This window comes from Diadema antillarum, unplaced genomic scaffold (genome assembly GCF_040938485.1).
Source record: "Diadema antillarum isolate AM-2024a unplaced genomic scaffold, OU_Dant_1.0 scf00000192, whole genome shotgun sequence".
NCBI classification, from domain to species: domain Eukaryota; kingdom Metazoa; phylum Echinodermata; class Echinoidea; order Diadematoida; family Diadematidae; genus Diadema; species Diadema antillarum.
In genome coordinates, this window is record NW_027271081.1 from 2633399 (window position 1) to 2655690 (window position 22292).

The 22292-nt window shown below is 39.0% G+C and overlaps 1 protein-coding gene across 1 annotated transcript in view; it reads left to right on the forward strand.

The window, feature by feature from the left end:
• Positions 1–281: 281 nt before the first annotated feature.
• The window catches only part of LOC139723540 (uncharacterized), a 37308-nt gene continuing 15297 nt past the window's right edge, over positions 282–22292 (forward strand). The window contains exons 1-4 of the mRNA XM_071634780.1: positions 282–413; positions 8075–8137; positions 14370–14508; positions 21845–21938. Of these exons, the coding sequence (XP_071490881.1) occupies positions 359–413; positions 8075–8137; positions 14370–14508; positions 21845–21938 (351 nt within the window). The 5' untranslated portion in view covers positions 282–358. The remainder of the gene's footprint in view (positions 414–8074; positions 8138–14369; positions 14509–21844; positions 21939–22292) is intronic.

Here is a 22292-nt window from a genome sequence, read left to right on the forward strand (position 1 = left end):
GACTTTCTGGTGGTTTACAAACAAAACATGTCAATATCATCCCAATGAATCAAATTTAGCCAAGTTACTCTAACGCCATCTAGCGGCAAAAACATGGACAAGAGCACCGTCCTTTCACGACACGCCAGGGATTGAAACCATTGCGGTGCGGCTGTAGCGTTCTTTGAATGGTATTGGATGTGTGTACGATACACTTCACTACCCCGATTTTGCCGTGTGTATCACGTCGTGTACCGTGTGTACGGTGTGTGGTGTCAAATTAGTTTACGTTTGGTGATGATGTAGGATAGGAGGACCGGAGGGAATGGCAATATCATACTGTGGATGCTGAGAGTCTGAGCTTCTTTTTCTCGTGAACATGGCGGCACCAAATGCAGAAATCGTCGAAACCAGCAACCCAGGTGTTAAAGAAGGTACGAATTATGTAATTTGTAGGATGAGAGAGAATGAACAAGCCCCGTAAAACGGTCAACATGGTCAATGTAGACGATCGGTAGGGCGTTGTTATGACGAGCGAACGCCAGAGCTAATTTGAGAATTTGGTCCAACAGCTGAGGGGATGGGTATGGGATGGGATAGGAGAAAAGCGGCGACGCACAGCTCTGCTTTTCCTTCAAATAGGCCCTCCACCAGTATCGTAGTGTCGTACAAAACAAGAATAGCAATATGTCTACGTATTTTCTTGTTAAGTTCGCAAGCGGCAATCATATACTTAATAGGAGTGGGCTAAATCGTGATATCGGTCCCCTTTTGTTCTGCGTGTGCGTCTGAAGTTCAATATGTGCAAAGGGAGGTTGAAAGCAGCCACCAAGAGTCAAGACTATCCCTCTTTTACAAAGCTCTACATCAGGAAGCTGCTGTCACCATACCCCCATATGTGAAACATGCATCCAGACCCTTGAGAGAGGACACTGAACGCTTCATTCCGCTGCAATGCAGAACAAAAGCATACCTATACAGCTTCCTTCCAAACACTATTAAGGACTGGAATCATTTAACCCTGGAATTAAAAATGCAAACTCCACATCGGTTTTTAAAATCCAAACTGAAAAGTATTTGATACTCGAATAAAACAATACGCTGCGCAGCAGCCGCAACCAACTCTGGACGTTAGTGCTGTCATCGGCGATGTCCGGATTCCGATTCAGAGATTCAGAAAAGTTGCAAGACCGGCTATGATGAAATGAATGGCGGTGAATGGAGTGGCTGGACTATTTCACGATATATAATGCCATGCCTAGGATTGCAGTTATAGCAATTGCAAACATCCTTACATTAGATCTAGATCTATAGGGGATCTTCCACCCATCTTGCGTGATGTCATAACTTGATTTAGGCCAGGGTTGTTGGAGTGCATCACCTTTTGACGATGTGGCAAAGTACAGCGGTAGATCTACTTCACTGTGTAGGCTGCTGTGAATAGTAGTACCAAAGACAAAGTATAGAAATTCTTGACTGAGAGGGAGCAAAACTCTGACTCTTTGTCATGACAAGTCTATGAAATACGACTTCGTAGATCTATTTCACTTGTTAGCAAACCATTTGACCGAAAGATAGGTCCGTAACTTGTCATCGTGGATATATGTTCTGTGGAGGCCACGTCTGGCTTCATAGTAGGGTGTCTGGAGCATTTTTGTAACTTTTGAAATTCTGTGAGAAACGAATTGTGAATTATTTCATATGAAAGAGAATGACATCATTAAGATATATTTCAAATTTCATGGCGAAATGATGTTTCTATCTTGAGAAATTTAACTTTGAAATCACAGCAATATCACCCCTTTTTTTTATGAGCACGCATGAAAATGTGACCCAAATCATGTTTGCAAACAACGCCGAAAAGCTGCATTCGCGTGTGGATCTCCAGCGATCAGATAATGAGCTTACAGCGGTTAGAAAATACGCGTAACAAGCGCAGAAGCCACTCCCCCTATGTGTCGTCATACCCTGTGTGCGCTGCGTGCGTACGTACGTGCTCGGTATTCAGTTTACATTCGATTCACATGTACCGTATTGAGCGCCCTACAACACGTACGAACCCCGCATATGTATGCAAGCGCAGCTAGCTAGCAGCAGCTAGGCAGCCCCGCCGGTAAAATTCGGGGAGCCGAGCGGAGAGCATCGCGATTGTAAGCCAGGGCAGCTGGCACGGCGAGCATGGTTCGAAGAAATATGCAGTCGATTGTCGAGAGCAGGTGCACGCAGCTCGCGTGAAATGTACAAGCTACAACCTCTACAGCCACAGGCTTGGAATTGATGCCACATTACCACTATTCGTACATGCAAAAATGGCCAAATAAGAGTCTTCCGAAATCTTTTGCACGCCCTTTTTGTCGATTGGGTGTTCGTAGTACACCGCTGCCGCTAAAACGAGGCCTACTTCGTTCGCACTTGGCTAAGCGGACATGATTGTACAGGTGTATTCACAACCGACTTCTCGGCTTAGTGCCAGTGACTCGAGCATCGCGAGTGCACTTTCGAAATATAAATGAACAACGATAAGATCATAACCAATCCACAAGTAAACTATTATAATAGTAGACAGAAATTTATTAGAGTCTGGTTGTTTTGCAAGACGTATGTGATTTGTGAACGTGACTGTATGCGATATGTACAGTACAGAGTGCATGCTATATACATATGTGATGCATGTTGAAGGAGCTATCGCAAGCGACAGCCCAGTTTCCTGCCTCGTGATATGCACATCATACACAACACATACACACACACACGTAGTGACACACACAGACTGAGGTAGCTCTTTGCTGGCAGCATCTTCCATAGGCGCGCGCCGCATGCACACGCGATCCATCCCCACACACCGCAGAGGCCATGTGGTGGTAGACGGCTATGCGTAATCAAATTTACATATGCATTAGCCCCTTCGCGCGAAGTTACCATGGATTCTTGCATACGAAGCCCCGCCTAAAACGTTCGCTGTGACCAAAAAAATATTGCAAGGGGTATCTTCAAAGCGATATCTTCAAAGCGATATCCCCACACCTAGGCGTGGAGTTAGCGAAAAACTAGCGGCACCATCGGATTCAGCATGTCCTCAACTACTAGCATGTCTCACGGCGATACAAATACCGAAGCAGACGCTGAGATATGGGGATAGATGTGCTTCTATCGATTTTTACATCAATTTATCGTCGGATTCATGTACCGCCGTTCCGATAGGATATGGAGAAAAACTTCCTCTTTCATATGATACCAAATTTGTCAGGATTCGTTAATGGCATGGTCTGGGGATTTGGCAAATTTGGCTCAAAAATGCTGGGTCAAAACAGCGTAGGCGCGCGGCTCCATTGCATTCTATGGGACTTGCGTGTTATAAGATAGGAGTGCGTTTTGGTCGAGGGTTAGCAGTGCGCGATCAGACACCCTATTCATAGTGTGTTCATGGAATCCCCTCAACATGAAAGATGACGCCGGGTGATGTTTTATATTGCTCTGAGTCTGAGAGACAGTTCTGGAATCATAACGAGGTGTCTTACAGTTTAAAGATTGTGTCAGAACTTGCCTGCCTTTTTTCAAGTAGGAATCATTAATGACTCATATGATGCGTCCATTGATGGTTTATTGTTTGAATAACAGGGCACTTTTCCACTTTGTATTGAGGATTGCTGAGCTGTCCATTGGAAGTAATCAGACCATGGATTGATCCCCTACCCGTAACCTGTTGAGGACGAGTCCCGAGTATACTCGGCAAGTGTCTATGGGAAATGCATGTTGTAGCAAAATCAAACCGTCCTCAACAGGTTAATTGGGTCTACAGTTCAACTCCTCCATTAGCTGGCTGTGGTAGAGCTCTTTGACAAGGAACTTTATCCTCACAGGGGTGCTGCTATAGACAGAAGTTATAAGACCACAACTTTGCGTATGAATAGAGCAGGGTCATGGGACAGTGCACATTTGTGTACAATGACGTTATTGATGCCTTTTTACACTACAGTATTTCTGCTCTGGTATCAGTGTGTGACACAAATTTGTTTACATACAAAGTGTAATACTTTTTCAATGAACATTTGTTAGATTGTCACTCTGCAAACTGACAATATATAGTTCGGTTTTCATGTAGTGCTGCTCATGTAGTGCCCACTCCATTGCCATTAGGGCCTTTGTATACAGTCCACTTTTCCTGTGTAGGGTTAACCAGGCATCGATATCCATTGAGCTACAGTGTATTAGATACACAGTAGTTCAGCACTTGAAATTGTATCCGTAAAACAGGACAGCACAGTCAAAATTTGATGTAGCTCTGATACTGTTAAATTTGGATGACATTGTACCTGATTGTTTGGTGTGGCACAATGAGTATGTGCTTTCTTGAACTTCATGGTCAATAACTAATTCAAACTTTCTTGCCAGTCAAACAGTTTACTTGGCTCAGAGTGTAATTAGCTTTGCACTGAATCAAACATGGACATACTTCATTTACAGCGCTGCATTTATACATTGTATTAGTGTTTACTCATGCATATTCCTGAGAGCATGCAACAGTTTTGGGAATATGTTTCACTTTACCATTGTACATGATGTTTGTGCTTGTGCTACAACTGTATATATTAAAGAATAGATAATGAAGACATTTCATTTACAGAGAATCTACATCACTAGCTGAAACTGAACACAGTCCAACAACTTTTTAAACATACATTTTAGAATGCAGCTTATGAACTGGAAAATCACGAACTCTTGTATACAAATAGGGGATCATCTTCAGAAAAAAAAAAAAAATGTACTGCATGGAAGTACATGTACACGTATTTCACTGAGGCATTAGATTCTTGTGGGGGGGGGGGGAAAGTAAAGTAAAAATGAGTGAATACATACAACTGTACAACTGTAGGTACAATGTAGTAGGCGAAGCCATTTTGTTGCTGACTTCATGCTGTGGGAAGTCATGCTTGATCGCTTCCACCATTGTCGCCACCTGGGTGTACATGTACACAGAACAGCTCACCTGCTTACCGGTATATGCCACAGTAATAGTTCTCAAGAGTCCCCATGAGTTTAGCCGTGTACATCAAGTGCCAGTTAACAACTTGCATTACTCGCATAGTTCAGTGGGTTTGAGTGCATTCAGGGCATTAATGCCTTTGAGGCTTTACAGAGCTTTTAGCAACTTGCACTTTTGTCCTGCATCACTTTGACAGAATTGTCTAAAATCCTTGGCAGCTGTAACTTCCTTCTACTTCTACAACAGCCTCAGAATTGTGGAAATTTACTATCTATAGAAGTGTCTCTTGTTTTAACTGAATAATAATATCTCAACTGTAATATATCTATGATAGAAGTGAGATTTTAGTGATGATTATCACAACTTTTATTTTGGTTAGAACACAAGAATAATAAATAGTGGTTTTGCTTGATAAAATAGCAAGCTACAGCTTGGACAATGCATTTTATAACCCCTCCCACCCCCCCCCCCCCCCAAAAAAAAGAGTTGTCACTACTGGGTTGGCAACATGACAACAATATTTTGATACAAACTGCACAACCTCCTCTTCTTGATTTCATATTCAAGAAAGGAACCGTAGGGAAAATGTGTGTTCTCAACAATGGACAACTTGTGTGAGACCATGATATCATTTACAAATGTAATAGCCCATTTGTACAAGTACCATACATTTTCCTATGCAACATAAAACACATACAATGTAGCGAGTTTAGTGAATCGGGGCTTTACTAATTTATAGATATCTATCTTCAGTTTTATGGACAAAAATGTACATTGTAATACACACATCCCTCTCTTTTGTAAGAAAAATAGCATAAACAATACATTGTAAAATTACTCAATGTACACAGCAATAGCGAAATATTAATGCTAAAAAACGAAACATTGTAATGAATAATCGAAGTGAAGTGAACAACATACATGTAATGTACAGTTGTACATACAAATATTTTAATGAGACTGTTTAAATACAAGTATACACTGCACTTGATTAAGTGTTTGCGTATGATCCAGAGGTTATGTGCTGACCCAAATAATATCACACTATATTGCTGATATACCATTTGCTAGATGATGAATTGAGTTGTGTACCCTGGAATGCGCTGCGGAAACACTTGACAGCACGGATAATGAACAACTTCCTGTCTGTATCAGGTCTGTGCGCTGAATTGGAGATTAACATAACACGAGCACAGCTGTTAATTTCAGTTCCGATACTTGTGTGCTTATACCGTAAGTCTGATAGAAGCGATCGCAAGTCGTGAACTTTACTACACAGTATACAAATTTCGTTTAATTTTTTTTCTCTATTGTAGCATCAGCATTCATACCATACAGTATTGCCTTGATTCTGTAAGGAGTAAAAAGTGTTAACATATTTATTAAAAAGGATAAAAATGAAAAGCAGTTTAATATAAAGTACATTTGTAGTATAAAATCAAACAGTTACAGTTGTAGCGATCTTCATCTGTCAGGTTTTGTGTGAAAATTTCGGATGTATGATAAACATATGAAATATTTGCAAGATATGCATGCTTAATATGAATGTTAAACTGTTTGACTCATCTTTCTTCTTTTCTTTTTTGGTATTCACTGTGCTTTGACATTCCAGCTGATTGGCATTTAATTATTTTATGTCATTATTATTATTATTATTGTTATAATTATTATTATTATTATTATTGAATTATTTGTGTTTTGTTTTGTTTTTGTTACTGGGTCCAATAAATCCAGACCTGATCGCATGAAACTCTGATAGGGCAGGCTCTTGAAAAGAATACACAGCATCCTGTACATATACAGTTGTAGATATTGCAGACATCTGAACCATACACTGCCATCAAGGTTGAGATACAATGTATGCAATTCACTCTGAAGTCATTATGGAATAATGATTCAAAGCATATTTGCAGATTATGATGTGGTGCCTATTATGATGAACACTGCTGGATGTGTTAATACGTGTAGCATTGTACAGTGTGGTGACGTCATGACGTGATGATTGCTCATAAATTAAAATGCAATTTTTATCCAATTAAAGCCAGGGTTGATTTCGTAGCCTTCAATGCCAGGATATGTACAGGTTGTACTCTGCAATGCTGTCATAAAAGGAGGGGGGGGGGGGGGTCTAAATTGTCACTTGGATCCAGTATAAGGGGAGTTTTTAATACCCTGGATAGACGGTGACTCATTCTGTGTGTCATACCAACCATGGCTGACTAATATTTCAGCCACTTCATTTGCACAGAATTTGTGGGACGACTGTAAAATGTTCATTAAAGCCTCATGCTAACATTTGCGAAAATAGTTCTAAAATGTGAGTTACGCTGTAGGGATAAAAATAACCAAGTTCATGAAAATGTTAATCTGTGTAATCAATGTTAACTACACGTACATGTAATCTTATATGAAATGTAAACAATAGTCTCAATAAAAACTGTTTCGACAATAAGTCGTCTACAGTTATGGTTTATTGAGGAAATTAGGGCTATCCGTATATATTTGCGACTTTTTGCAAAATTTTTGTATTGTACGGTGTTTTTTGATACAATTGAAATATCTACACAATTATGTACAAGGTAAATATGTATAGAATGTGATAATTCGAATATTTTTTTTTAATCACTGTTCCCAGTATTACTCGTTGCTGTAGATGCATTCTGCCGTCATTCTATGGGAGGGAAGTGTTGACATAATATGAAAATATAATACATTATGTCTTTTTCCATTGGCTGTGATGTCTTACCCTGTTATGCTATTGAAGGGGCATCATCCTTTCATCGTATTAATCGAACATGGGAGCTGCAGTGTTCTTGTGATGGGCGTGCCATATCCCAGTTGACTTCGAATATCATCATTTAAGTTGATGAAATTAGATTCAACGGAATGGCAGAGGTCTCATCAATTAATATTGGATACAAGAAAGTTATCTTTTGTTAGTGTTCTATTTGTGTTTGCGCTGAAAGACTATAGTGATATTTATTCAAGCATGTACAATGCACAATTATGTATTATATTTACATTTGTTTATTTCTAAATGCCAGGACATGTACATATCTTTATGAATTATCCATCGCTTTTTCCATTGTTCTTTCTTATTTTCCCCTGCAGTGGCGAAGCAGTGGAGCGTGTACGAAGATGGCGCCCTCGCATACCAGCTTCAGTCCGAAGAAAGTAAGTGGTGACTTTTTCCTCAGACCGTCTCCTGAAAGAGGCACCAAATATACTGTATACGCCGAATATTTCGCGAGTAATTTCGCAAGTCAGGTGCTATTCGCGAAATTAAAGACACGTGAAAATATTGACTCTGATCCCGATGTGAATGTGAGGTACGCATCATGTACATTTCTCCGTTCAGTACAGGACTCCATGATCGCGAATTCAACCGCTCGCGAAATTGTCGGAATTTCCCGATTCGCGAGAATTTAGACTCGCGAAATATATGGCGTACACAGTAACTCATGCCAATTCATAATGTTCTCATTCTTGAAGGAAAACTGTGATGCCTTGCCTGGATCTAAGGAATATTCAATCATGACATTAATATTTCACAAGCAAATCTGGACCTGAAACATTGTTATCGACTAGTTGACTTTAATCAGTTGAGAACCACAGTGACAAAATAAGAGATTTACATTGTATCTCTATCCAAGGAGCAAGTTCAGTGATTTTCAGTATCGCATTTTTGTTACTTAAGAGGAAATAGTTACGCATTATTTATTCATGTATTTATTTATTGAATTTAATGAATGCCAGGGCAATTTGCAATACTAAAACCACAGGAAATTGTGGTGTCTGATATAGTAGATCAGTTGTAACTGATTTGAGACAGTTGTTGCAGTTCATATTATGAGGTCACAACAAGAATTTTCATTCCGTTTGTGTGTCATAATAAGGCTTTTTTTTAAACTATGGAATATATACAGTCAATTCTGCCTGAATTTACAAAAGTGCATTAAGCTAAATGTTGAAGTTCTTTTCTTGAGACCAAAATGATTCTAGAAAGTGTGTGGTTACTTGAAAAGTAAAATGTTGTTGAAGTTCAGGCTTTTATATGAATGTCAATAGATAAAACTTATACTGAGTTGACTGTGTTCCAATCAAGCTGTAAAATTACAGTAAAGTGGTTAAAAGGATATCTGCATCAAACCCAAGTTGGAAAGCATTCTACATGTCAAAACACAGTACATTCCATTTAACATTGTGTACAAAGGTACTGACATAATGATGGTGTATTAAAGTACTCTGCGAAATTTCGTGATACAATCTGTGTATTTGAAGTCATACCCTGGGACTCCAACGTGTGTTATGTGTACACTGTATGTGTACCCAGCCCCAGGATTGCCACAGAATGACACTTCAGTGTATTGACAGAGTGCTTTTGATGAATCATAACATACATGTATTTGGGATTTCAATCGGGAACTTGTTCTTCTCACACTTTTAGTAAAATACTCCCTATCTTTTTTTTTTCTTCACTTTTTTTTCCTACTCCAACTGGCAGGGTTTTTTAGGCGAGGAGTGCGGATTCTCAGCGTAGCTTTTTGTAGGGTGTATGAAGTCACCAGACAGGTGCTGGATGTGTCTGAAAGTAGCAGTTATGTAACCATCATGCTTGTGTACTGTAAGCCCTTAAATGGCCATGTGTTTGTTTGTTTGTTGTTTTTTTTTTTGGGGGGGGGGGAGGAGGGGGAGGGGATTGGGCACTGGTGACAGCTTTGTTAGCAATCACATTTTGAAAAAAAAATGCAAACAAACCTTCAGAGATTCTACCGAACATCCATGCTCTTTTCATTTAAAATATTTTTGCTGAGTTGTAAGAAGTTTTCTGCCATTTTCTGGCAAAACCTTGATAGAATGTGAGAAAGACACAAATTTTCAAAGTCATCACAGTCTCAGTCATTGTGTATTTGGATGAAACATGACCCTCACCCCCCCCCCCCCCCCCCACCCAAGCTCAGCCCATTCATATACAATGTATATAGCACTCATGAAATTGGTGGGTGTTGAAAATTTATTTTGTAATTTATTATTATTATCATTATCATTTGCAGTGAGATGCAAAAATGAGTCCATCTTTGCTGACTATGAAAAAAATATTAGTATACTACAACATGTGCATTGTGTAGACAAAACTTTTGAGTGCATTTTACTTTCACAAATCTTGGCCTATTATGAAATTCCTAAAAGTTTCATGCAAATGAAAATTTCTGATTTTACAGTTAAGTAGCTGGTGTGGGCAGAGTAAAAAAATTATAAGTTGTGTGCTCCTTTGACAGCCCTACAACAGTCATCTGTATAGTGAGTAAATACACACTGTATAGTGAATTTCATGCAGCTTTCTCTCTGAGAAAAAACAAATAACATGACCTTAAGTTGTCGATCAGGAGCTACAGTTTGTAGTTTCTCGCAGAATTAATAACTCATGGATGATGGGGCACTGTCATAATACTTTGTGATCCCAATTCACACTCCAAAAACAATAAAATGATCTTAAACAGAATTGCTTGTGGTAAAACCCCCATTGATATATATTTGTGTACAGGTTTCTTTCAAACTGATTTTCCTTCCCCAAACTTGACTCCCACCTTACACTGTACTTCTTAAAGGTTAAGTTCACCTTCATATAGACATAGGTAATGTACAAGTAGGTTGAGTGAATGCAGCAATATTAGTACAGGGAGGTGCTATGCACCTCCCTGATTAGTAGAACACATCAGTGAGAGTTTGAGGAAAATCGGACAATCCGTTTTTATGAATTTTTTATCTTTCTGATCAGTCACGGCTGGATGAGAAGACTACTCTAGCTTGTGATGTCACATGTGTACAACGATATAATGAAAGAATAAAGAAAATTCAACAGACAGTTATTGTATTTTCACTTTTCTCGCATAACCAAAGAACACTCGACTTCTCTCCTTCACAAGGCAGGGGGAATAATATTACCCTTAACATATGTCAGGTACAAGTCGAAGAAATGTGCCCTTTATTCAAAAAGTAAAGTTTTGTGAAATTCTCTTTTTATTTCCTTATATCGTTGTATGCATTTGACATCATACACTGTAGTAGTCTTCTCATCCAGTAGGGACTGCGCAGAAACTTTAAAAAATTCATAACTTTGGAACGGATTGTCTGATTTTCCTCAAACTCTCACTGATGTGTTCCACTATTCGGGTATTGCTGCATTCACTCAATCCACATGTATATGAAGGTGGACTTGTCCTTTAATATCAACTGCAGTACCACAAGGAGACTATAGGAAAATGCAGTATGTACTGTAATGATTAGAAGACAGATTAGATGAACCTGTAGTGCTTTGATGGTGACGCTTATTTTTTTAATGTGAATGGAGCCCTGGCAGACAGATTCGTACTGTTGTCTCTCTGCTGTGGACTCTCACCAATAAAACATGCCCTTGGATGGTTCTGTGATGTGTGTCAATACACGTTTGACCGCATTAGTAGGCAAACCAAAGTCTGGAAAGAAATTTGATGTGCAGGCCTACCACTGTCACGGTCACTGAGAAATACGTATCATGTAGGCTACAAATCCAGACCCACAAATATCACAAGATAGTCTAGACCCTCCTCAAAACACAACACTGTCACAAAAAGCAAAACAATGGTTTTTACCATGCCACATGAGAACTTGTACTACGGTGATTGAAGCAAGATTGATATTCTTTAAGATTAGAGTTATTAATATTTCTCCCCAGAATTAAACCCCATGTTTGATATTTGATATAGACTGTTCTTGAAAGTAATGTTTACCATAGCATTCCAATTTATTTTCAAAAAGAACTACATGTACAATGTACATGTATTCTGTACCTGCATGTACATTGTATCTGTTTGAAGCCGAGTATAACCCAGAGAAGCATTCTCATAGAGTTAGTCTTAAGCAGAAAAGGCAGAAAAGGGCTGCTATTGCTAGAATAAGAATTGAATTACCGTCTTCAGTATGACTTACATTGTACTGTAAAAGTGGAAATTTTCGCGGTGTTGAAATTTTCGCGTATTTCGCGCAATCAGAAACTAGCGCGAAAATAAAAGCACGTGAATATTTTTGCTTGCCATATATGTTCCTGTAGTTGATGTCTTGATACCGCGGAATTAAAAACACGCGAAATTCTTCTTACCTCGCCGAGCGCGAAAAATTAGTCGCGCGAAAATAGCCACTTTTACAGTATGTAGTAAATATGTTGGGTAATATGGGAAATATGAAGACAATAATGTCTGAATGACAGACTAACAAGAACACGTCTTTGGTTTAGGACAAAACCAGAACAATTCTCTCCCTCTCTACCTCTCCCTCTCTCTCCTTCTCTTTCTCAAATTCTTTCTCCGTCTTTCTATCCACAGCTTGTGGACAGAAATTACAAGTTCATTGTACAATGTAGGAATGATTGAATCTGTTACTGTCAGAATTGTGAATTGAGAATGCATTATATCGCTGTGTGTATTAAACTTTACGTGATGTGGGAATCGTGATACAGAGACCGGTGTTGTAGAATGTAAAGTGCGAAAGTGACACCTCTGTTCCAGCAGTTCAAGGACTGTTGTTACGCTCACAGTGATACAGATTTGATTATTTGCAGATCATATGTACAAAGGATACAATGTACATATATCTGTAATAGATTTGATTGCAATTGTAAACAGACAGATTTTTGACTGTGGAAAATGCATTGTTTACTTGTTGCTAAACAAACATAATTGCTGGTTGCATAATGTGCCATTCCATATAATCTCTGTACAAATTTGTCTAAAGAGAAAATAAAACAAAAACAAATGTGAATTCATCGTGGGGCTTTGGATATCATTAAAGTAGAAGTACTTTGCTTCTGATGTACAATATGGATCACAGTTGATATTGATGTTTAATACATCAAATTGCTATTAAATGGTCTTTGCATAGTTATTAAAAGACGTTTATGGCAGCTGAAGTGCATTTTAGGGCTGTGTTTTAGTACTCATTGGCTGTAAAACTAAAGTGATCTGCATTTTTTTTTTTGTAGTTAATGTTTACAATTATATGGAAGAAGTTATAAAGATTTATTATCATTCATAAATTTCATACAAAGTTGGAAGGAGACATTGCACTTTACACAGAACATTTATTACGATATACTGGGTGTGGTATATCAAGTTTCCAACACACACTGTACAGCTGTACAATGTAAAGAAAAGAAATTATGCAAGAAGATTGTGTCCGTGCCTGAGCTTGGGAGGTGATCAAATGGTAAATGTGTACATATAGGGGCAATGATTTGCGCATCTTTTGAATCCATACACATGATACATGACAACTTCAGGTTGTGGCAAGTTAGAATATCAGCGACCAATCAACCATTTAATCCAATCGCATTCATCACAGCACGTCTGGAAAACCCACATCTGTATTTCTGCTTCCTGTTAAAGTTCTTTTGTGTGGTGGTTGTTGTGTGGGTGTGTGGGTATTTTGTTGTTGTGGATGGATATCAATGTTTTGTCTTTTAAACACAGGAAAGTTTGTAATGTTTATAAATTGCATGTGGGAATACGATGTACAGTGTACCACACAGCTGTACATGTATAGACAGTGGAATATGTACACTGTATACATGTACATTGTATGATCCTAGATACATATTATTTGATATCCTCTGTACAAAATTTTAATACATGTACACATAAATTACATGGCACATGTACATTGTATCCTAAAGAGTTTATTGACATAGCACGTGGTAGATAAATTTAGTTTTATGATGCTGTAATTTTGCAGATTTTTTTCTTTTCTAACAGTCAGCATAGCAGTTCAGGCACGAATATTGGCCCAGCATTTCCATGTACAAAATTATACGACATATGTCCAACAGATGTCTGGAGATCAGTTTCTTTGCGCTCAAGTTGGCCAGCTAAAAATACAAAGCAAATGCACAAGGTCGAAACGGAAATGTGCAGTATGGACCTTGTGAATATGATGTAATAAAAGTTTATAGGGCATCTTTTATGACCTCTCCTCCTCCCTCCAGCCGAAAATATAAACATGCACTCACACACAGACACAGACAAATGCATGCATTGCACAAACACACAAACATATGCACATGATAAAGTAATACTTCAGATGAAAACTCTGCAAGCTGCAGGTCAATACAATAGATTTATTCTTTTTTAAGGCCATGATGTCATCACATGGTAAGATAAAGATAATTCTGTAGTTATTCCTCTTCCGTGAGAGCATGAAAGGTATTAAAAAATTGATTGACTTCTATGAGTTCTGATAACTTTTTACAACTTCCACAGTTCAAGCTAATGTGACAAAGTGCAGCAGTAAAAGTGTTTGAAGTCACGTTGTAATGCCGTTGTCACTTATCAAGCTCTTCTTTGTTCCTTTTTTTTTGTTGTTTCCTTCCTCTCAGATACAAATCATTTTTCGGGAAACATCTCTAGGAGGAGAACAGTGAGGACGGACAGGGAGGTCGCAAAGGTCGTTGCCAAGGAGTCGGCGCTGGAGGCCTTCAGGGAGGAGCATGAGATCGCCGAGAGAAACAGACAAATGTGAGCACACACATTGAGTGTTTACCCAGGGCTCGACACTAGCGGTGGCCCGGTGGCCCAGGGCCACCAAAAACGCACGTCGGGCCACCAAAATTTCAGAAATGAAGAAGTTGGTGGCCTGATCGGGCCACCAAAAAAGGTCGGAAGTTTGCCTTTGGGCCACCAAAAATAAAAGTTAGTGTGGAGCCCTGGTTTACCACTTAATGTAAAAGTGAATATTTTCGCAGGAGTAATTTTTCGCACTCGACCAAGCAAGATGAATTTCACGTTTCTAATTTCTTGGAATCAAGGCAGTGATTAGTGGAAAATGTAACAAGCATAAAATTTTCATACATGTGCTTTAATTTGCTGTAGTTTCTGGTCGCGTGAATTGTGTGAAAATTTCCATTTTTACAGTAATCCTTTTAGAAATAGTGATTATGATGATAATACAATTAATATGGTCTTCTTTATCCAGGGGAGCCTCGACAGTGTTGCTGCTGTGCTTCCAAATGGCTCTGCTATTATTTTTGTTACCCTAACATTGCCAGGTACCGATACACCTGGATCGTGAGGGACATGGTAGGTAAAAAAGACTTATCCAAGGATGTAGGTGCTCGACGGGATTTTAACTTAGGACTTCTGATTGAAAGTCAGGAGCCTTATCCACTGTGCCAAAGTGCCTCATATTTTGACTACTGTACGAGCTGACATTTTCGCGGTGGTTTTATTTTCGCGAATTTCGCGAATCGACTTTGAACCGCAAAAATAACAACACACGAAAAAATAACAACGCGCGAATAACTAAGTTCAGTTAGACCCTCGCAACCGCGAAATTAACAACACTCGAAAATGTCCTCCAAGTAGCAATTCGCGAAAATATCTGTACGCGAAAATTTCAGCTCGTACAGTATGAGATGTGGCAATTTACTGTGGAATTGTAAAAGGGCATGTGTGGTCCCATCCACACAGAGTCTTTTTTTTAATGATAATAATTATCACAGTTGATGTAATTTTTGTCATCATCATGATAGTTGTTGATATATATTGGACTTTTTTTTCGTAGTTTTTTATAGATGGAAGTAAAATGTAGATTACATAGTGGTATGCTGTTCAAATTGGCTGTGCCATCATCAAACACCAACAGACAGATGAGAACAGCATCCCGTACTGATGAGATCGCCATGGCGACAGAGATGGAGGAGCTGTGCAGAGTTTCAAAGCTGTTGCACGGTATACATGTGTATGTACACACATTGTAGTCTTTATTCCATGCTGGAGCTTGGTCATATTATCTTTGCCATCCTGACATCTTGTAAATTATCATTTCCTTCTATCATTTTGACACAAAGAGGTTACAGTCTTATCAGGCTGCAAGTTTTTTTTTTTTATGTGTTTACACATGTATTCTTTTCATGTTACTTTATCTCTTCTTTGGTGTACTAGTGAAATTGATTTAAATGATCTATGGCTGTCCATACATGTCTGCTTTTCTATGGGTATGTCTCCAATAGTCAATATACACTGTACATTGTATGGGCAGTGCAAGGCTTCAAGTGTTATGTACACTGTACTAAACGTACTTCATTTTGCAATAATTTTACTTCATGCTTACTGTGACTTCACCAAATCACAAAGGAGTTATAATTCTTGCACACAACTGCTCGAAATGAGATTTGACTGTTCCAGTCTGGGAATTATAGACTACTATTTGTGTACTCGTTATACAAGAAACGGGGGGGGGGGGGGGGGGGGGGGGGGGGAGAATAAAAGTAAGCCACACTACGTATATTGCTGGAGCTCTATGCTATACGATTACGATGCCCTAGAAAGGAAGGGTGACAAGAAAATACATTGTAATGAGTAGAACAGACCATCAGAAGTTAATCGTTTAATCACATGTATCTAATACAGCATACATGTACATTCCTCGGGTGAGACAGAAAAAACACATTTGCTATTTTTTAAAGTCTACATTATGTGCTGTGGTGACTTCCAGTGTTTCAGAACAATGATTAATAATTTTTGTTTTCCTGTATTTTAATTTATTTGTTGTGAATTGAATCCTGTAAAGGAATAGATTACACAGTGCTGAGAAATGTCAACAAGCTCCCAAAGATATAGTGATAATATTTAAGATAGAGCACTGTAGTTGATTTGGATATGATTTTTTTTTTGTTCCCTGTAGTTTCAGTAGTTTTGTTGTGATTTTTTAATGGAATTCACGAAGCGTGAAGTACTGAAACTGGTATTGTCAGCATTTGCATTTTGTGCACTCAGTCATATGATCCTGTATTAAAAGCATGAACATTCCATGAGTGTTTAATAATAGACAAATGAACATGAGTTATGAATTAAAGAAAAAAGTCAGAACCTTTTCTATAGGGCATTGTGTGTATATGTATATCAATGTATACCGTAAAGTTCCGTGTATAAGACGCACTATTTTTTCGTCGGAAAACGTTGAAAATCGGGGGTGCGTCGTATACACGGGTACAGTCGAATCACGGAAAAAAATCCGTCATGTAGGGACTACACCCAATTTTATAAGGCCAACTTGGGGCCATGTATGCCCATCGACGTTTGGAAGGTAAGCAATCACTAGAACTTACGGATAAAAGAGCGATCTTTCAATCTGGACACACACAAAAGCTGCAAATACGAGATAAACTTATATCGGCCTTGTGCAGTAACGATGTACATGTATCAATCTGGCCATAGACAACAGCTGTAACACTGACAGCACTGCTGTATGCTACCGATGTCAGTCTACCAAGCTACCAACAGCCAACCTAGTAGCTGGAATACGCGATGTACAGGTATCATTACTAAATTACCGATACCGTAAAACTTATCAATGTACTAGTATCAATATGGCCATAGACAAAAGCTGTAAAATACGGAGTAGGATCGACACTATGTCACCGTAAATATGAACGATGTGTGAAGCATGCATGCATATCCATGTCCTTCGTTTGCTCTTCATTTCACGAGTGCAAGACCAGCTACAGTAGGATGATAGCATAGCTACACTGTGCTGTAGCTAGCTACACTGTAGCTAGCTAGCAAGCCTTTGGCAAAGGCAGCAGCTGCAGAGAGGCTTTTGCAATGGACTCGTGTGCACACAGCGATCGGATCGAAGCGCGCTTGCCCGTTGCGCGCTGTGTGTGCAAGTCCATTGCTCTCTGTGTGCTTGTGCTGAAATTATAGCGAGCTGCCTTTTGCAAAAGGCTAGCACTGTGCATACAAGCATGGTACAAGAGACACACATGTTACTGGTAACAGTGCATGAGTGTAATTACCGTACGCACCATACGTCTTGCCGTATGATCCCTCTGCTACACTTGTTGATGTTTTTCTTATTTTTCGTAATGAACCTTCCACTCTGACATGCGTCAATATGCGAGACACCCTCTGCTATGGACAGCAAAGATCGTACTGTTACTCATGAGTATGCATGAATATGCATGAATATGCATGACACATGTACCACGATTGAAAGGCGAAACAAATAGCAAGTGAGTACCGAGACAAGTCTCGCATTTTGCGTCTTCCATATTTTGTTGATATCCGATGAATACCGTTAAAATAAAATATAAAAGGAAACGAAAAATAGAGCAAATACATGCTGCATTCTAGGGAAATATTGAGCTGAAATAATATGTAGGACACACGCAATATTTGCGTGGACATTTTCGTGTTTTGTTTTGTTTTTTTAATTTTAGGTCCGAAATTAGGGGTGCGTCTTATACACAGGTGCGTCTTATACATGGAACTTTACGGTACACATGACAATGTGTATAAAAGGCTCTTTCAGAATGAGGGGAATAGTATACAATTCATTTTTCCCCTTCTATAAATCATGACACGTCCGCTTTAGCTTGTAAAACACCGTCAGTTCATCTTAGGCGTGTACACTTGTATGATGTTGTGTGCTATATAATTAAGTTGACTGGGCAAAATATTATTGATCATGTCTGCTCTCAACAGCAGTGAATTGATACAAGAATCTGTGTGTGCTTGAAAATGTTCTCAGACGGGCAGGATAGTGGTAAGATTCAGCTTCAATAAATCATAAAAGGCAAGTTTATTCAGCTTTGATCTACAGCTAGTATCAAGGCTGTGACTGTTGGGCCATTTTCTGCATTTTGCAGTTAGTTCTTCCTCCTCTTAGCTCCATCAGAAACTTGTCCAGGGGGACAGTGATGGATACAATGACATCGATACTTTAGATATTAGCGGGAAAATACAGATAAAATGGAGAAGAGGAGGAAATGAGAGCTGAAGGAGAGGAGGAGGAGATGGAAGAAGAAGAAGAAGAGGAGGAGGAGGAGGAGAAGAGAAGAAGAAAAAGAAAAAGAAAAAGAAAAGAGGAACAGAAAGTAGAAGATGAAGGCTTTCTTCATAAGCTTCCAAAAGTCACATTCAAAATTTGTACATATTTAGACTCGGGCTCCATGCTTTTTGGTAAGCAAACAAAATTATATGTGTCTTTTCATATATTTGTATATCACTTGCCCCAAAGCAAGTTTTGTTGGCCCAGCTGGGTGATTAGGTTTGCAGTATAACATACGTGATATATCTTGCTTCTTGTGCCAAATCTTACCATTATGTTGGCCACAATCCAGATGAAGGAAACATGCTATTGAAATCCTGCAGTGTTCTTCAGGCATCAGCTAACCACGCCTTCGACTGAGCAGATGCTTACTTCCTTTTCTCATGTTTGAGGAGTAGTTCTAATGTCATAGATCAGATGACATTTAGAGTGATAAACTGATTGTTCAAGTGACTATCGACTATCAACATACAGTTTGAGGTCCTCTTTCATCCTCGGTATCTTGGGAACCTAGTGTAGAGAATATAGATTAGTATTAGTGGTCATATTATTATTATCTTCATTACATTGTTATCATTATCATCGTCAGTATCACGTTTTTCATTATTATTATGATCATCATTTGCATTGAGAGCAAACATTGAAAACTAGAGAGGGGCCGTCAAAGGCGGCAGACCCACGCCTAAGTACAAAGTCGGGGTAAACATAATGTGCATTCGGTCATCTACCAGAATTCGGCCACTTAATTGCCAGTGTGCTTTATCACCAGCCAGTGAGTTCTACCAAAGATCGTACGCTGAAGTGTACGATCTTTGGTTCTACAGTCACATCACACGCAAATCACATAATTACACATACGGTATTAACACTCATTCACGTACAGGAAAGTCCTTAAGTCTCCTCCAAAAATCCATCGAAAATCCCAAATTCCACCGTCAAAAGTGCAGAATCGGAACTTTTCCAAGCGCGCGCGAATTAAGTCCAGTTTAAAGAGTATTGTCTACGCGACGGGTCGCGGAAAAAGCGCTAAAAATCGAGAAATACGCCGTTTTCTTGCGGGATATTTTGATTATAGCAAGCCGAGAGTGTGATGATATCAAAGGTCGTATGAGTGTACGATCTTTGATGGTATCCACAAAAGCAAAAAAGAAAAACAAAATTTACGTACCCCCTAGGCAATTACCCCTATGATTAGTGTCTACGGGAATTATTCAATGCAAGGGTTGAATGCAAATGTCTACTGCACCAGTATTCGGCCACCAACGAGCGCCGCAACGTCCCCGGTGCAATTTTGCACCAACAGTGTAGAGCGCGATGCATTTTCAGCGGCCTTGCACACGCATTGACATTGAGCACGCATATCGTGCAGTGTGACTGCGACCGAGCAAAATGCTCCTCCAACGAAAAAAACAATCAATGTTAATTTGAAAAATCATCAAAATACGGGCCAGTTTGTGATGACGGAGAACGAACTTTCATAAATCTAGAAGGACATAGTCCCTCAAATAGGCCTAAACGTAAATTTCGGAATTCTTACGAACATTTGAGCAGCGAAGTCGGATCGTTGGGGAGTTTATGTCTTCGTATGGTAGCGGAAAATCGCAAAGTGAGAAACGGGAAATTTTCGGAATGGTCACTATACCATGGGGTCAAAACTTCAAGGTCACACAGAATTTGCAAGGGTCAACCGATTATCACCAAAATCTAATCGATTCTTTCCTGTCATTATCCAAACATTCCCTGAACATTTCGTGCAAATCCGTTTACCCGTTCTCTTGTTATCTTGTACACAAACAAACAAACAAACAAACAAACAAACAAACATACAGAACCCTTTACATAACCCCCTGCCGATTTTCATCGGCGTGGGTAACAAACATTTTCAATTCAACAAAGCGTTGGTTGTGTGCAGTGTTTAATAGAACATAGAATGTGTGGTTTAACATGACAAAATAATGGAATGGAATGCGATGATAATGTCGTCATGTTTGCATAACACTGAATTACAGCGATGATATACAAGACTGAATAAATCAGATAGTCAACAGAGATCAAGTGTAAAATGATCCAAGGTTAGAAAATATACAAGTGGAAAGTTGCTATGTGATACAAAGATGAAAGCAGTACAAACTCTCATTGGCGGGTTACATAATATGGATTTCATTTGTCCTGATGGCTGCAAGTGAGAAGGCTCTGCGATGTACCAAGTCCTGGCCAAATATCTAATGACTATGTGTAGATGTTGGATACGACGAAGAAGATCTTTCCTGTTTTCATCCTGTTTAGCTGAACTGTTTTTATACTTTGTGATATCAATCTCTTTTTCTAAATTTGTCTCTTTCTTTAAATTTGTTACCTTCTCTCTTTCACCTTTGTTTGGTAATGAGGAGGAGGAGGAGGAGGAGGAGAGAGAGAGAGGGAGAGAGAGAGAGAGATGGAGAGAGAGGGAGACAGACATTTATCTTCCTCTCTTTGACATGTCAAGGTGAACTGTTTTATATAGCCATATGTAATATATTTTATCTCTTACACACATATTTTGTCTCTTTCTCTCCTTTACTATCTGTTTGACTGTGAAAAGGAGGATTGCAGGAGAGCCAGGGAGATATAGAATTCATCTTCCTCTCTTCAACTGTTGTGAATGTTATATATGCTGTGTTATATATTTCATCTCTTTTTGATACTTTGTCTCTTTCTCTTCAATCTGTGTTTGACAGTGAGGAGGAGGATTTGGAGAGAGCCAGGGAGATCATATAATTTCATCTTCCTTTCTTCAACTATTGTGGTGAACTGTGTCATGTGCTGTGTAATATATTTCATCTCTTTTTTGATACTTTTTGTTTCTTTCCCTCAATCTCTGTTTGACAGTGAAGAGGAGGATTTGGAGAGAGCTAGGGAGATGGAAATTCATCTTCCTTCTCTTCAACTGTTGAGGTAAACTATTTTATATGCTGTGTAATATATATATGATCTCTTTTATATGTTTTGTCTCTTTCTCTTTCTACAATCTCTGTTCGACAGCGAGGAGGAGGATCGGGAGAGGGCCAGGGTGCTGCAGCTCCAGATCTTGCGAGAAGAGCAGGAGAAAGCCTTGCAAGAACGGGAGACAGATGAAGTGAGAGAAAAAAGAAACTTTAATAATTTATCATAATTTATTCAATTTATCCTGCATATCTATGTGTGTATATATATCTCTTCACCGAGGTGACAAGACTTTGTACCCCAAGTTTTGGTGAAAATCACTTTTGTGATTAATTGCTAGATGTCAGGTAAGGGATTTTCTGTCAAAATCCCAGCTGTCTAACCCCCAAAATGAAGCCACCATGGTGTGTCTAAAGGAAAGGCGATCCCCGTAATAGATAAAGAGCTTTGACATCCATTTTTGTTTTGTTTTTTTATTTTGCTCTCTTAAACATTCAAAAATTGCTTATATATGAGGTGTTCTTGCCCCAACAGTGGTATATTTATT